A 16,819-nucleotide genomic window follows, 5' to 3' on the forward strand; every position below is an offset into this window, starting at 1 on the left:
ATATACATTCCATATTTCTCACGGGGAACAAAAAAGCCTCAAGAACCCATAAGATCCGCCATGATAGATTTTGCTGTACTGTCCAAATTTGGTACAACCTTCAAAACCCTTCTACTCATGGACCATAGATCTTATCTACTTGAAATTTGTTACAGATGTGTATAATACATGTTTTTATAAAGGGTGAAATGGAATAAGAAATGCAATACAAAATGGCTGAAAGGGTTGTATTTATGTAAATTATACATTTCCTTGTGTCAATAAATCAAATGTCATTTTGACTGATGGTTTTTCAAACCTTATTGGCTTTGAAATGACATCATTCAGAAGTAGTACCATGTGCAATTTCATGCAATTTGACATTGAAATATAGACAGTTTCTTAACCTTTGGCCCAAAGGTCACTTGTAACCTTATGCTCATGAGTTCAAATCCCCATTCAGCCTATTGTTGTTGGCCAAAGTCTACGTGATTTCCACGCCCAAAGTCTACGTGATTTCCCCTGTGCCCCATTAATTGAAAATGCCTGAAAATTGGTATACATGCCAACATGAGGAACAAAAAAGTCTCAAGGACCCATAACGTCAGACTTATGAATTTGGGACAACCTTCAAAACTCTTTTCCTCATGAGATAGATCCAATTGATTTGAAATTGGCTATAGATGTGTAGGAAACATGCCTTTCAAAACGTCATTTTGCAGAAATGAATACAATACAATATGGCTGAATCAGACGTATTTATGTAAATGTACACATTGGTTCAATGTCTATGTGTCAATCATGCAAATGTCCTTTTGACTGATTATTTTTCTAATCCAGTGGGCTTTAAGATGGCATCACTCTGAAGTCCTTTTAAAACTCTGAAGTTGTTACTGTAACTGAATGCAGCATTTCCCAGCTCACAGAATAGCTCAACGGGATAAGATGGTGTCCTGTGAAGTGCAGAGAACTGATTCAAAGACTGATTCTTGGGAATTTGGATAAAATAGGTTTTTATTTTGAAAATAAAAAGTTATTTCAAAATGTGAAGGTATATCATTATAGACCAAAGTATTGGCTGTTCAGCAATGTACCAGTGCAACCTCCTAATTTTGTATTTTTTTTAATCAAATAGGCATTTTTCCAGTCATTACTTTGTTTTTGTCAACACCGTCAGACACAACAAAAAGCTAATTATTTTGTATTTATTTGGTCAAATATGTATTTTTTGAATCATTATATGGCATTCTTAATACACATATATGCTGTTAAATGTTGAATATTCACTATTAATTTTTTATACTGTTTCATGTGTACTCTTTTAAAGGATCTAACATCATACAACGTATACTTTAAGCCTAAATATAAAAAGTAAGTTTTTTTTTATTTAACAAACATTTTTGTATTAAAAGAGACTATTACTTTAATTAGTCAACAGCACTGAAGAAACATATTGTAAGTCTATTCATTTAAAACAAATAAAACTGACTCTGATAGTGGTGACTTAAAAACTGACGGGGGTGACACTAATCTGACGGTGGTGACAGTGGCCTCATTAGAACATACAATTCCAAAATGTATACCACTCAAGTCAATGGCTTCTTGTTTAACAACCTTATCTAACTATTGGGTCCAAGAAATAACAATCCTGAGCACTGTGATAAACATTTTTCAAGGAATATAAGGTACAATTAAGTAATATAATTATTAAAAGTACCCCATTCCCATATTATCAAATATCAAACCATCATAGTAAAAAATAAAATCATTACCAGTAGGAATAATGTACTATGTATAACTGACATCATCCTAAACTGTCATCTAGTGCCCCCTACTCATAAAATAATACATTATATTATTCTGAAAACTGTAAACTGTATATTGGACATATAACAATTGTGAGCACTGTGGCAAACATTCAATAAGAAATATATAGATTCAATTAGCAATAGGCTATCAAAGTACCCCTTAATAATCATCTGAATAAACTGCAATATTTCAAAATGCAGAAAATATTCTGTGAAAATACCACAGAACATATTTGGCTCAAAAATAATAATAATTCATATGTGAACTCCTGAGAGTATTCCCTGACTTATTTACATCACTCCACTATTTATTTAGCTTTATCAGGAAGTATATGGTGTGTATGTTTCTCCTCTATGAAGTCCATAACTTCAGCAGACAGGTTGTATATCTCCTCCACTTCCACATCTTGATGATGAGTGTCCGCAGTGACAGCCTTTGCTAACCACCTGTTCTGGTCATAAATGACCGCAAGCCAATCTCCGCAATGAAGTACATCAGCAGATAGATCTGTCACAGTCCCGTCAGGACCACTCTTGGTCAGTGTCTGGTGAATTAGCCAATATTTTTTTAGAACTTTGCCTGACAGAGTCAAATTCTTGTTCTTGTGGGCAGACTTGTTTTGTTTCAATTCATGAATGAGTGCTTTGTGGAACAGCAGAGTTTTCTTAATGGAGGGGTTTTTGAGTTGGCTTTCCCACAGCAGCTGCTCTGTTTTTTTCTTGGTGATTCTTGTGTTTTTTATTCCTAGCCTGTTCTCGTACCCAACGCTTTCTCATTTTGTTCCTATCCTTTGTTACCTCGAAGTTTATTTCTCAAAGCTTTCACCTCTCTAGAATATCTTGCTCTTGTTTTCTTTTTTTCCCTTTATCCTGCCACAGCCTGCCTACTCCGAGCTGACTCGTGTATGGCCTGATCCACTGGACTGTCTGGGGGAGTTTCTGGGTGATCTGAGCACCTTCTCTTGATACTTGTCTATGTTTCCAAGCCTTTCTCTGACTTATTTTTTCCCTTTCATTCAAGTCCTTGATATTTTTTAAATTCCCTTCTTCCACGTTATCAACAACGTCTACAAGATATTTATGTTGTCAACTAGTCGTTTGATCTCATATGACCTATTTTAAGGGCCTGCAATAACACAATTTGATCCGTGCGGCGCAGTAACATTAACCTCCCGTATGCAGTCCAATAAAAGACGACACAACACGGTGCTTATGAGAATGTCGGGGTGCAAATCAAGCCAAACTAGCAGAGCTTTGCTATGCATAAATGCAGGGCGGAATATGTATTATAAGAGAGCACAACGTGCATGTTGGAGCATTTAAAGCAGAAACATCCCGGCACAAGAGGCCACATACAAATATAGCTGCAAACAGCAATGAAGGGCAAAGCAGCATTCGATATGCAAATTCAGTAGCTAAAGAAGCAAATCATAAAAAACATTCATGTCACCTTGAGACAAAATGCACTGGCTAGATGTAGCAGCGTTATGTCTACAAAGCACAATAAATCTGACTCTTCTTGAGTATAAAGGTCCTGATAATTAAACATTATTGTTACTATTATGATTATACTGCTAGACAGTTACTGTGGTATACCTGGCTTTGCTAAACAGATAATCCAGTGTTGAGGCATATTTGATGACTGTGGCTGGATTCGATCCAACGACCTTGCGCTTCAAAGGAGCACGTCTTATCCCAATGAGCTATTCTGGCTGCTGGGAAATGCTGTGTTTGGTTACTTTATAAAAAAAAAAGGAAGCCGTTTCTCCCGTGGCGAGCTTTGTCAGATTTGACCCAAGTATAAACAGCTGTAATTCAGACATATTTTGACATATCAAGGTTATTGTGGTAAGAAGATGATTAGATTACATGCTCATGATGACATTTCCAAAGTTTTGACTCCATACGGTAAACCGTCGCAGAGTCAAGGCCTTACGTCCGCTTTGGCGTCCTCTTTGTCAAAATCGTTTGCACGTTATTCGTGAACGGTTTGACTCATCGATAAAATGTTGATAAATTTTTGTCGGCATGGTCGGAAGATGATCTGTTGCAATTTTCATGAAAATCGGAGCAACGGCCTAGGAAGAGTTCGAAAAAGCTGGCATTTCTTAAAATACAAATGACGTAAAAACCATAATGACGACAATGACAACAAAGGGTTCAATCGAATTGTCTGCATCCAAGGAATCCAATGATACCTCAATTAAGAAAAACGGTCTCACAGTTCAAAAGTTGTGGGCGTAAACGCACCTCCAACTTTGACGCCTTGGTGGCGCTATAGAGCTTCAGGGATCAACATGAAACTTTGCTGGCAATAATCAGGAGACCGTTCCAAATTAGTGTGCCAAATTTCAAACCTTTACACCAATCGCTATGCATAATAATAATAAAACTAACAATTACAATAGGTGCCACAGCAGCTTCGCTGCTGCTTGGCCCCTAACTAGCCAGGATAGCCATTGTTAGCAACACCAGATAAAAACGTGCTTGTTGTATGTGTCCTCTTGTATTTCATGCATAGGCATAGGCCTACAACTGGAACTAACCGTGTTTCATCTTTTTATTATTGAATGCAAATAAGACAAAAAAAAAATAATAAATAACATTATTGCAGTAAAGTGATAGTTTGGTTTGCCTAGATTAAAACGCTCGAGAATAGGAGTCAGAACAGTTTTGATTATCGTAACATCAAGGTATGAAAGAAATGTTTTTTAATATAGTTTATCCAAAAAGAAAACGTATTATCACTCACCCTTGTTTTGTTTCATATTCATATGACATACAAAATGAGTCAGCTACTTGTTAATACAGTTAATTAAATGGTGAATGACATGGGTGAATGTCTCTCAACATTAAGTCATAATTATTCTAATAATCGTTAGATTAGTCAACAATCAAAACTAGAGGGTACAATTTCTGGGGAAATTGTGGGGTGTGCTTGCTTGCGTCTGTTGCAGAGGGGTCAGTTTTTTTATGAACTTTTTACAACTGATATTTCTGTATATTTTAAATCAAAAATGCATAGCCTACTTATTATTTATAAAGATAAAATAGATTTAAAAGCAAAAACAATTCTGCTCATTTACAACTCAAAATACTAAGAGAGAAGAGTAGAATGAAATGGTTCCCCTGCAAGAGGGAATGGTGATCGCGATTCAAATAGTACTATATGCTAACTGAAAATATGCCCCCCCCAAAAAAGGGGAAAATCCCTCATTCATAAAAATCTCAGTGGTAGCAATCATTGTCAGTAACAATGCAAAATGCGATATAGTCCTGTGTGGAGAAGCTTCCCCGGTAAATTGTACCACTACAGTACAGTACTAGACTGTGTTCGTCTTGGTAGCGATTGCGTTGGTTGAATTTGATTTAACCTTCCGTTGTACGGTTTAGGCTGAAATTAATTATTTTCATGAAAAGATGGACAAAGTTTAGGCAGTGGCAAAGGATTTCAGGTTAGTAGCTAGTCACTAGTAAGATAGTTTCACCTATTAAAAGACTTGATTTAAGTAAGGGTAGTGCCGAACATGTTCTGTCGCCGTTTGACTTCCAACTATAAACAGCTGTGGAGATGTTTTTGTTAGCTACTAGACTAAACTAGTGTGTCTCGCGTAGGCTACAGCGTTGCAGTGAGCTACACTGGTTTGAAACCACAGGTAATGATAATTTCACCCACAAATTGTTTACTTGTAATCTAATTTCATAATAAATCCTACAACAAAAATGTATTTGTGAGGAATGTTTATTTTAACAATTGAAAACAGATGCATCATAGACTGTAGTTTATGTTGCCTCGGCAACAGAGGCTAATGTCATGATGCTAATGCTTCAGTGAAATAGTAGACTACTGTTTCCGAAAGTAGATGTACTTCCTTAATAATATCAGCTTATATTGTACATTACACATCACAATTGTGTGACATATCACAAAGTAACATGAGCAAATAGTTATCTCCCTGGCCTCTTGTGGCGTTTCTGCAGCTGCCTTGCAGTAAAGCAGTTAGCCTAGCTAGCTGTCTCGCAGAAGTTAACAAGCTGCCAAACTAATGTTCTGGTAGAGGTAGTCACACAAGTTTTTGTGACGTTAGTAGCGTCAGTGACTGTGGCTAGCAAGTTTTCCACCGTTAGCTTCACTTTTTGCCACAAACTTAATTTCTACTTAAACCGTGCAACGGAACGTAAATAAAAATACAAGCAACTCAATCGCTACCAGAGAAAAAAGTCTCAGACATTAGCAGTCGGTTCCCTAAACTCACCTTTCCTACCCTCTCACCCTCCATGACTGACCCAACTAAATGTCTAAACTCTTTCTCTGCCCTGTCCGAGGCAGAGAGCTCTGACCTCATTCTCTCTCATCGCCCCACCTCCTGTCCCCTTGATCCTATCTCCATCAGAACTTTTCTTCTCCATGTCCTAAACTCCTCTCTTACCTTCAGCACCTTTCCCTTTGCCTTCAAACAGGCCAGAGTCACCCCTCTACTCAAAAAACCCTCCCTTAACCCTGCCGTCCTCCAGAACTACAGACCGGTATCACTGTTACCCTTCTTTTCAAAAACAATTGAATGTGCTGTATCTAACCAACTGTCAAACTTTCTCTCTCAAAACAACCTGCTTGACCCCAACCAATCAGGCTTCAAGACTGGCCACTCCACAGAGACTGCTCATCACTGCCCCCCAGTCTGCCAAAGTGGCTTCAAGGTCATCTGTCATCATTCTGCTAGACCTTTCTGCAGCATTTGATACGGTTAACCACCAGATCCCTCCTCTTCTCTCTGTACACCACCTCACTTGGACCAATCTTCACCTCCCATGGCTTCTCCTACCACTGCTATGCTGACGACACGCAGCTGTACCTGTCGTTCCCCCCGACCGATCCGGGGATCTCTGCTAAGATTGAGGCCTGCCTCACAGACATCTCCGTCTGGATGACCGAGCACCACCTCCAGCTGAACCTCGCCTACACAGCACTCCTCATCATCCCGGCTAAACCCTCAATCTCCCACAATCTCCCTGGGAGATCACCCAGGGATCTGGGACGGTGACCCCTTCATCCTCTCCCAGGAACCTTGGGGTTACCATGGATGACGAGCTCTCCCTCACGGCCCACATTGCTGCAGTCTCCCGGTTGTGTAGATTCACCCTCTACAACATCCGGAAGATCTCTCTTGGAAGTCGCTTTGGATAAAAGCATCTGCTAAATGCATAAATGTAAGATCAGGAGATACCTGTCTGAGTACTCCACCCAGCTGCTAGTCCAAGCACTTGTCCTCTCCAAGTTGGACTACTGCAACTCGCTGCTCGCTGGTCTCCCAGCATGCGCAACCCGCCAGGTCTATAATCTACCCAGACGCTCCCATGTTACCCCGCTCCTCATCTCTCTCCACTGACCCTGGTACTGACCTTCCGAGCAGTGAACGGGACTGCACCCCACTACATCAAGTCTCTCCTGCTGCCTTACACCCCCACCCGCCACCTACGGTCTTCTTCAGACAACCGCTTGGTGGTCCCACCGCTCAAGACCGCCCGGTCCCAACACAAGCTCTTCTCCTGTCTGGCCTCCCAGTGATGGAATCAACTCCCCACCTCCATCAGAGACACTGACTGTCTCTCCACCTTCAAGAAAAGACTCAAGACACACTTGTTCCGGGAGTACAACGGTACTTAGGAATTGTTTGCTTGACCCGATGTTAGTGTGCTCAAGAATCACAATGACTCTTGCTTAGAGACTTGTTGCTCTTGTGGTTAGTGGTAACTGATAAAAATAAAATAAAAAATACTCTCTGTGATGTATTGTTTTTATTGTTACTTGGTTTTCAACAGGTACACTTGCACTTATAGCGGTTCATGTTGTTTAATTGTAACTTGTTTAACTACATGATCTTATGGTTCTTGCGTATGGCACTTATTTTTGGTTGTTCACAATACGTGCTTCATGTTTTGGCTACTCGCAATGTTTTGGGGCTATCTTGTTGTTATTATCAGTGACCTATGCACTTTGTAAATCTCTCTCTTGGAAGTCGCTTTGGATAAAAGCGTCTGCTAAATGAATAAATGTAAATGTACCAATACGAAACTTTTGACACCTATGTTGTCTATGTAGTCCAAATATTGACTGAGGGGGTCAAAAATAAATAATAATAAGTTTAATATATATGTGAGAGAACAAAGGTTGTGCCCTTACCGAAGGCAAAGCACACCCAATAATGATTTGTTGCAGCCCTATTCTCATCTACAGAACTTGCCACTGGATTTTCTTAGTTGCCTTCTCTTGACCAGTCGCAGAGCCAGAGGGGTGGCCGGGGTGGCACTGGACCCCCCTAATATCGGACTGGCCACCCCAAAATGTAATTCACTATCCCCGGCAATTGGATGCTGATTGATATTTAATTTATCTTGTTAAAATAAGCGTTTCTTTTGACACCTGGCAGCGCATTTTTTCCAATCGAGGATATTTCCACATTTCACCAGTCAGTCCAAATCACTAGGCCAGCGTCTGATACAGCGCCAGCCACGGAAGACAAGAGCATCATATTGCAGTTATCGTTTTAAGGTTTAGCATTGGGGGTTGAGGCTTCCTCAATTTTTTTAAATAAAAGTTGAGTTGCTGGGCCGCAGAACCGTAGAAAAAGATGCATATTGGCAATTTGGTTCCATAACAGATTTAGATAAGATAAATTTTTGTTTTTGTTTAGCACTTACCTTAGTAGGCTAGCTAACAGCGCAGTTGTTGTACTGTGGTGTTGATTCAATTGAGTTTTTTTCATTTTCATTTATATAGCACACTTTAAAAACAAAAACTGTTTCATTTAGCCATTTGAAATCTATTGAAATGACCTGACTAGGTCAGAGAGGAACAATCGTCCAGGCATAAGATGAAGTTCCCGAGTTTACGTTTATTAACCACAGGCTACTAGTAAGCCAAACAGCTGTTTGGCCCCCACGCTAAATAAAAGAAAGGTTACCCACAAAACCATAATGACGTAACAGGAAAAACAGATGCTAAACCTGGTCGTAACTTCGAATGCTCCATCCCCCCTGCCAAACCCCCCTCCATGCCCCTTCGCCAACCACCCGAATGCCTGGCTTCCGAACATTCCGGGCATTCCCGTGATTGGCAGACAGCTGGTTGATTGGCATGTCGAACCCTGCAAACACTACTGGTAAACAACCAACTAACAGCCTAACATATAACACACGTCTGTGTGGGTCGCTACACTATTTTTGTACTTAAACTGCTAAGATTACTTGATGAGATGCCTTATCAATCTATTAACGTTACAAAAGATTAACACACTGCAGTCAGATAGCAACACTGTTTGCTATTGTATAATGCCTGTTTGAAATACGTATTTCAGAGTAGGGCTAGCCATGATTTAGTACAGGGGTTTTCAACTGGGGGTCTGCGGCCCCATTGTGGTCTGCGGCGGCATTGCAGGGGGCCCGCGACACAAACCTATGTTGATCAGTCCACCATAGATTTTTATTTATTTATATTTTAGTAGTGTTCAGAATCTCACATACATATTTTTTTTATTTTTATTCTATGTATATTATTCGAGGTTTTTAAGTAGATATATCTAGATTTGTTCTAGGTTTTTAAATGAAAGCAAAATGGAAAACCAAATGTCAAAACTTCCTTCTATCCACATGCAGGCACACACGCAGGCACATCAGTGGGCCGCGACCTCTTTTAATAGAGGTTAAAAAGTTATCCTCCCTAGGAAAATGTGTGTGTGTGTGTGGAGGGGGAGGGGGAATATGCTGTCTGGCCTGATTAAACCACTTCTGCCTTTTGGAGTCTGAGGGATCTGGCCTCCATGGCAATACTGCCATTAACCATTGACCTCTTATGGTGCAGGTCCAGGTGGTGGTCCAGGTGTTACAGGAACTTCCCCCCTGTGGTCCTTCCAATTGTAAGCCAACACACCAACTACCTCCTCCTTTTAGTGCAGAGGAAGCTGGGTGATTGTTGTGGAAAAGGTCACTGCAGCTTGTTTTAACCTCCCACAGCCACAGTGCAGTGACATTCTTAGATAGATATTAGTATAATCAATCTCATAGACAATTAAACAACAGAGTAGAACATCTGGACTGACCTCTCTGAGGCAGGTGTAGATGGGGCAGACCAGCACCCTGTAGGGCTCCCCAGCGCTGCTTCTCATGGTTCCGAACACCTCACAAAGGAAGGTGATGAAGCCCAGCCAGCGCTCCACGTCCCCCTGTTGCAACACCTCCCGACGTGAGAAGTCTTTCTACAGGGAGGAGAATTTGGGGAGGGAGAACCATGGTTAGCATTGGCATACAGATTAGAACAGGGGAAATTGAAACCACGCTTAACAGAAGAGCATACAATTGTATCCAATGGCAGCTTAGAATAAAGCTCTAATGACCTACACAGACACTACACAAACAAAACATTGTTGTTGTTGATGCTAGTAAGACCTTCATTGGGGGCCAAGCAGCGAAGCTGCAAAGCCACCTTATGTGTTTGTACCTTTTCTTATTATTATCATTAGGTTTCCTACTGTTTTGGGGTTTATTAGGGTTTCTCCAGTAGGAGAAATGTCAATTTTCAAAGTGATGCCCTTTGCAGGCCATAAGTCCCAAAATTCTGAAATTTAGTACATATGCCTTACTGCTCATGAGGGACAAACACAAGTGTCCATAAATAAGTGCCATTTTGACCAAGGGACTTAATCTGTTCCACACACGTGGAAGACACTACAAAATTTTACTATGTGCAAAAGCAACTTCATATCTCCAAAAGTATTGAATTAAAGTATAACATTTTACTTTACACGTCCACTATTCATTAACCGATATTCTGATTAAATCACAAGTTAATATGAAGACTCTTGACAATGTTTAGTACACAAATCAGAGAAATAGTTGAATGTAAGATGAAAAGTAAATGTATTGTAGATATTTGAAATGTGCATGCTTGGCGAATTGCTATGATTTCCTCCAAAATACTGTCTCCCTTGCTCCACAGCGCGCACTCTCCAAATTCTCACAGACAGATCCTGGCCCTTGACACACGCATGCTTGGGGAGATACACACACATCCAAGGTTTTCTGGAAAGGGTGGGCTGACCAAGCCACACCCTCACTCCTAGATTTTTACTGAAGGCCCTTGTGGATATTGGTGTTATTGCATTTCCGATGTTGTATGCAATGGTAAAAAGTTGTGCAAATTCTGAAACATTGAAAGTATAGGCCATGAGAAATTAAGAATGTAACGTTTTATACTGAATAATACTGGTGTTAAGCATTCCTTGTCAACAGGGGCAGATCTAGAAAAAATATTCATGAGGTGGCAAGAGGGTGGCAGGAGATTTTGAGGGATGGCACCCCGAGGCAAAAGTGTGAGATAAAAATTACAAAACTAAAGGTTGTGCAACATGTATGCATAGTCAGTGAACATTCTGAAATGAATTTGGGGATTATAGGTCTCATGAACAAAAAGCTATTGAAGTTTGAAGATTTTGAATCAAACAATTTTTTTTATAACCTGAGATGAAAATGAAAACAAAATAAAGACTGTGCAGCATGAATGCATACCTATTCAACAGTTTAACATTATTTTGACTCTCCTAGTTCATGATGTTGAAAACCTATTGATTTGTAATTTGTTGACAGTCCCTAAACATACGCGTTGTTTAGGCAGCCAAAAGCATTGGCTAAGCGACCGGTCATAGCGGTGCTAAACACCAGTTAAAATAACACAATTCTACTGGGTGTCCGAATATCTGTTGAATATTGAACTTCAAACTAACTTTACCCCCTCATCTTTGTTGTTTCTTTCCCAAAGCATTCATGAGTTAAAATCATTAACCTCAAATCAACAGGAGGTGAATTTTTAAACAAATCACTAAAATAAACGGACCAGCTGGCTAAAAGCAGAATTCCCATATCTCTTGCAAGCTGCCCTGCTCGACATTTTAGATGTAGAATTGACTGTAAAACTGTAAAATTATGAACTTTGTGACATGACGTGAAGACATTGCTGCTGCCCGACTATGCGGTCTACCGGGCGACATTCTCAAATTTCAAAACTTTAGTGATCCAAATTAAAATTTGTATGCGATATATCTTCTGCATCTATATCTTCTGCATGCTTATTATCAGTATTGCACAGATGGAGTAGAGCAGCGATTCTCAATGAGGGTGGTACCCCACTAAGGTACTTTCAGAGTACATCGGGGGGTGCTGGAAGCACATTTTTTGAAAGGGGGGGGGTTGAGGTGTTCTTGGGGGGCGTTTGTTTGTGTGTGTTCTTTTGCCACATTTTCGTAATTTTTGCATTAGACTTGCTTTTTCCACCGTCATCCAAAACTTTTTTAGACGAGACATTCCATGATAGACAAGGCTTTTTTTCTGAATCAAACAGATTTTCAGTTCTCTTTGGAACAGCGCTTGGCCTGTTACAATAATAATGTAATGTACATTTTCAAATTGTTGCATTTGTTTAACACTTACATATGTAATTTCTATTCACACGGCTTTTTTTGCTACTGGGAAACGGATGATTATTATATTCCAACTGTCCAGCTAAATGAAATCAGATATTTGGCATTCAATTAAATGTTAAAAAAATAATAATAATCATGATATAGGCCAAACAAAGAATAATAATCAACATTAATTTGAGGCAAGACATTCGTCCTACATTTCTTTTGATGGGGGCGATAAGGGTCCTGGATAATGGATAGGGAGTGCAGGCCAAATAAGGTTGAGAACCACTGGAGTAGAGTATTGTTTTCAGGCTTTATTCTTTGGTTGACATAACTTCCGTTTACAGACTAGACTTAAAACGTAAAAAATGCAGCATGTAGTGTAGCCATGCAAGCAAAGACGCCAGGTTGGTTAGAATTGTGAAATGTTCATTGGAAATTACATTTAGCCATTTTAGCAGACGCTCTTATCCAGAGCGACTTACAGTAAGGGACATTCACAGTACAGGGACATTCCCCCGAGGCAAGTAGGGTGAAGTGCCTTGCTTAAGGACACAACATTTTTTTACACTGCCAGGAATCGAACCAGCAACCTTCTGATTAATAGCCCGAATCCCAAACCACGCAGCCATCTGACGCTCAGCCATTGTAGGGCAGAATCGAGTATTCTGCAATGTAATAATTTGTTACAGGTAGCACACTACAAATATTGAACCAAGTTTTCTTGTGATCCATAAACATATAGTTGAAGAAGAAAAAAACTGTTTTGAACATTTATATTCATGCAACACACCTGCCGTACCTCATCCAAATCCGTCCGAGTGCAGTAGATTAGCCGCAGCGGTGAGGATTGCCTTCTATTGAAACGAATGGACTAGACATTTTAAGAAAACGAACAAAACGTGATATACATCGTTGCCGTCCGTGCTTCAAAATGCTATTGTGATATACATTTTAGGCCCTACCGCCCGGCAATACTCTGTAGCACAGAGTCAAACCTTCAACACGGTCATTTCCGAGCCCGACTTTGCATTATATGACGCGTCATACAATGCCACTATCTTTCTTGATGAGTCTCAAAGGGTTCATAGCAGACCTGGCATCTCCTCCACAGGGAAGGGAGAAGGGCCGGTCAAATAGCCACCTTCCTCAACCACTTCCTACTCCAGAAAACTCTGAATTAAACAAAGGATTTATCCAAAACAGACTTTAAATGGATTTACAAACCTCTCAAAGACAATACTGTTTGTGGACCCTAGGAATTGATGTTTGACAATGTAGGCTTTCCCTTTAATGCTGTGTTGATTTAATTGGATGTTTTTGTTTTAATGTAACTTCCTTTTCTGTTATCAACATGATTTTAAACTATGAACCAAACCATTTATGAATGTTGTGTAGATATATTATGAAGTGTATGCAAGGTTTTTAAGGACACTATCCAAAAGTTACATCCCCATCATACCCATTTGTGAATATTTGAACAGCACCCAGGCTAAGGAGTTGACTAATGAACTGTTTTACCTGCCTCAAGACACTTACCTTTCATTCTGATTATAAATACCAACAACAAATGATCACTCCCTGAGTCCATTGATACAGCAAGTTCAGACAATGGATAGCCATGCAAAAAGGATCTAGCCAAGATCCCGAGACTCAACATTATAATGATTGCAACACTTTCTGAACGATTCTGCAGAACACGCCAAACGCAATTCAAATTGTGACAAACTCAGTCTCACCGCGGATTAAAAGGAATACTTTCACGAAAAAAACTTTGGATCGGATTACACAGATTAGTTTTCTACAGCCAAGATTTAAACAGACTCCGCTTTCGACCCACAACTTCAACACACCAGCGAACGTAAATGCGACTAGTTATATTTCTTACTTGTAACATTGGCATGAAGTAATTTATATTGTGTGTGATTTAATTAGACTACACGGAAAACTAACTCCTGTTAATTTACCACTAGACATTCTCGTTATTAGACAAAGGCCTTGATACTTTCTCCTCCCCCTTCCCGCTCCTTCCATCTGACCCATTGTATGTTTTGTTTCATATGTTCATCAAACTCTTACTAAAGTCAATAACATATTTCCATTACTGTTCATTATATTACCATTTATTCCAATAAATCACTGTTTTAATTTTAACTCGCATATTCTGATCCCTCGTGTTATTTGATCTGCTCTACACTTAAAATGAATTAATTTGTTAAGATTAGACTGATTATTACACCTTAACTTAGGTTTTCCTTAATGTCCTAAAACCAATATTAAGGTGATGCCCCATTCTAACTAAATACTTGATTATAAATTAAGTATTTTCTATTCTTCAACAGGCAAAACCCGCTACAACTCACTCACCTGGAGCATGTTAAGCAGTAGGGACCTGAACTTGGTCCCCTCTACCATGAAGAGGGCCATCTTGTCACAGAGCTTGGCAGCCGTGGCAGCAAAGCTACGGTCGCTAACAGCCTTGCCATAGATGGTGCTCACGATCTGGGCTAGTGTCTCCTCTGAGCGAGCTGAGCTCTGGGCCTCCTCCATGAAAGAGCTAAGCTGGACCTCCACCCCACTGCTGTTGTTCCTCATGCTGTTGAGAATCTCCAGCAGGCGGTCCATGCGGTTTTTGTGTGGGTCCCCCTCAATTGCCACAAACACCTCCTCCTGCACAAACACACATGCAGAATTCAGAGCATGGAAGGATGTAACGTAAGACTTAAAGCTGTGATTTAATTTGCTAACCATACTAAATTAGCTGACAAACTATGGCGTATTAAAGCCAATGCAATTCTGTTGGTGGTAATTTGCAATGGAATTTTTAACAAGTTGTTGTAAACCAAACCTACTGTAAAAAAAAAAAAGGGAAATGGAAAAAAGTTAAGGTTGACTTGTCAATCCCTGGCTTTGTGTCTTTCAACAGTGTTGTGTTTGTGTGGATAACATTTGTGCCTGCATTGTTATGTGGATGAGGTGCCTGCCTGTGTGTATATTTAGGAGTTTGCGTATGTCTGACTGACAACATCCCAGTAGGCTTAAGTTAGTGAGAGGGAGCAGTCCAGAGTGTTGAGCTGAGAACAGCAGTAGGGGAGCCAGCAGCACAAACAGCAGAAAACATCAAAAGCTGCTGCTGCAGCTCCTCTATCCCATATGCCTCACACATCCCTATTCCAGCCACCACTGTTGATCTTTCGTGAATCAGACCACTACCTATTGGAATAGACCCTTAAAGACTATATGGGGTCGTGTGTGTGAATGAACAGCAACCTGCTTGATTTTAACCTCAAGTGACAGTAAGGACCGTCACCTTGTATTTTAGTCTCTTCCTCAGCCTCTCCTTGGACGACTGCAACAGATTGACCCTGGGCCCGTCTGCCTGGCCCTCCCTTGTCGACACACTCCCCATTGTTCCCTGGTTGGGGCTACAACTCTCATTATGATTGACCGTCTGGTCTGGTGTTGTACAAGACCTAGGATCTTCACTTAGGGCCTTCTTGCTAGCAGGGTCCGGCTTGGATTCCTCGAATAACACATTTTCTGTCTTTTTTTCTTTGGTGTTTTTAAAGGGTGCCCCCTTGTCACCAGCTATGGGGGGCTGTCCCTGCCCAGGGCTAGGCCCAGTGTGCGGTTTCTGGTTGTTGTGCCAGCGACGGTTCAGGTTATAGCCATGGTGGGATGGTACCGGGCGCTGCCCACCATAGCTCTGGTACTGGCGTCCATGTTGTTCCCTAGGAAGTCGGCAACCATTGCCCCCAGATTGCGCTACAATCTGCTGTTGGGGCTGGTGTTGTTGTAGTTGTGATGAAGGTTGCTGCTGCTGTTGTTGATTGTGATGTTGCTGTGGCAACTGCTGCAGATGCTGCAGAGGATTCTGGATCCTTCCGCCGCCTCCCCCTCCTCCCCCCTGCTGTCTCTGTTGTCTCCTGAAAGAAAAACATGTTTTCAGTTACCCACAAGGCCATGCAGGGTACTGCCATCATGTCACGCCGCTTAGGGCGCTGACCCCTTTGCTTGGAAGCAACTTCCATCTGTTGGCACTCTCTGGAACCCTGTTCTTTAACAATCAGTCCTGTTTGCTCTCTCTTTCTCTCCCTGTGCTTCTCTACTCAGGCATCCATGTTACGACAGTCAACCACAGTCCTTCTGCATGTTACACTGTCCAATACAGTCCTGTCTGTCACTCACCACCGATTTTGCTCAAACTCAAGCACCAGAACATCCCAGTACAATAATTACTGATAGGACACACAAGACACAGACCAGGCCTTGGCTAGAAGAACCTGTGCATTGTTACATTTAGCAGGCCATCAATAATTCCTAAACTTTCCTCTTTGGTTCCTCTGCTACGGATAATCCAAGACTTATTTATTTTATTTATTCTGCAGAACCTCCTAACACACTATATCCACCTGACTGTGTGCAAATGCCCTCCAATACGGAAACGGAAACCAAATACAGAACATAATGTACATAATGCAACAAACACACACATATATGCCATTTGATAGAAAGCCCTAGTTATCAGTGTTCTTGTAGCCTGTGGTTTCCTGATTAATGATAGTAAAGGCATACAGT

General features: G+C 40.7%; 1 protein-coding gene across 6 annotated transcripts in view; it reads right to left on the minus strand.

Moving 5' to 3' along the window:
• ctif (CBP80/20-dependent translation initiation factor) overlaps window positions 1–16,819 on the minus strand; it is a 170,792-nt gene that overhangs the window by 16,809 nt on the left and 137,164 nt on the right. For 5 of the 6 annotated variants that reach the window (XM_084693260.1, XM_084693259.1, XM_084693258.1 and 2 more), the window contains 3 exons: window positions 15,552–16,167; window positions 14,609–14,911; window positions 9,884–10,039 (listed from right to left, as the gene is read on the minus strand). In XM_084693260.1, the coding sequence (XP_084549386.1) occupies window positions 9,884–10,039; window positions 14,609–14,911; window positions 15,552–16,167 (1,075 nt within the window). Of the gene's footprint in view, window positions 1–8,875; window positions 9,728–9,883; window positions 10,040–14,608; window positions 14,912–15,551; window positions 16,168–16,819 lie in introns of those variants that run through there. The other variant, XM_084693263.1, reaches the window with a different exon arrangement.

This window comes from Hypomesus nipponensis, chromosome 27, assembly GCF_054491055.1.
Source record: "Hypomesus nipponensis isolate SF chromosome 27, ASM5449105v1, whole genome shotgun sequence".
Taxonomy (NCBI): domain Eukaryota; kingdom Metazoa; phylum Chordata; class Actinopteri; order Osmeriformes; family Osmeridae; genus Hypomesus; species Hypomesus nipponensis.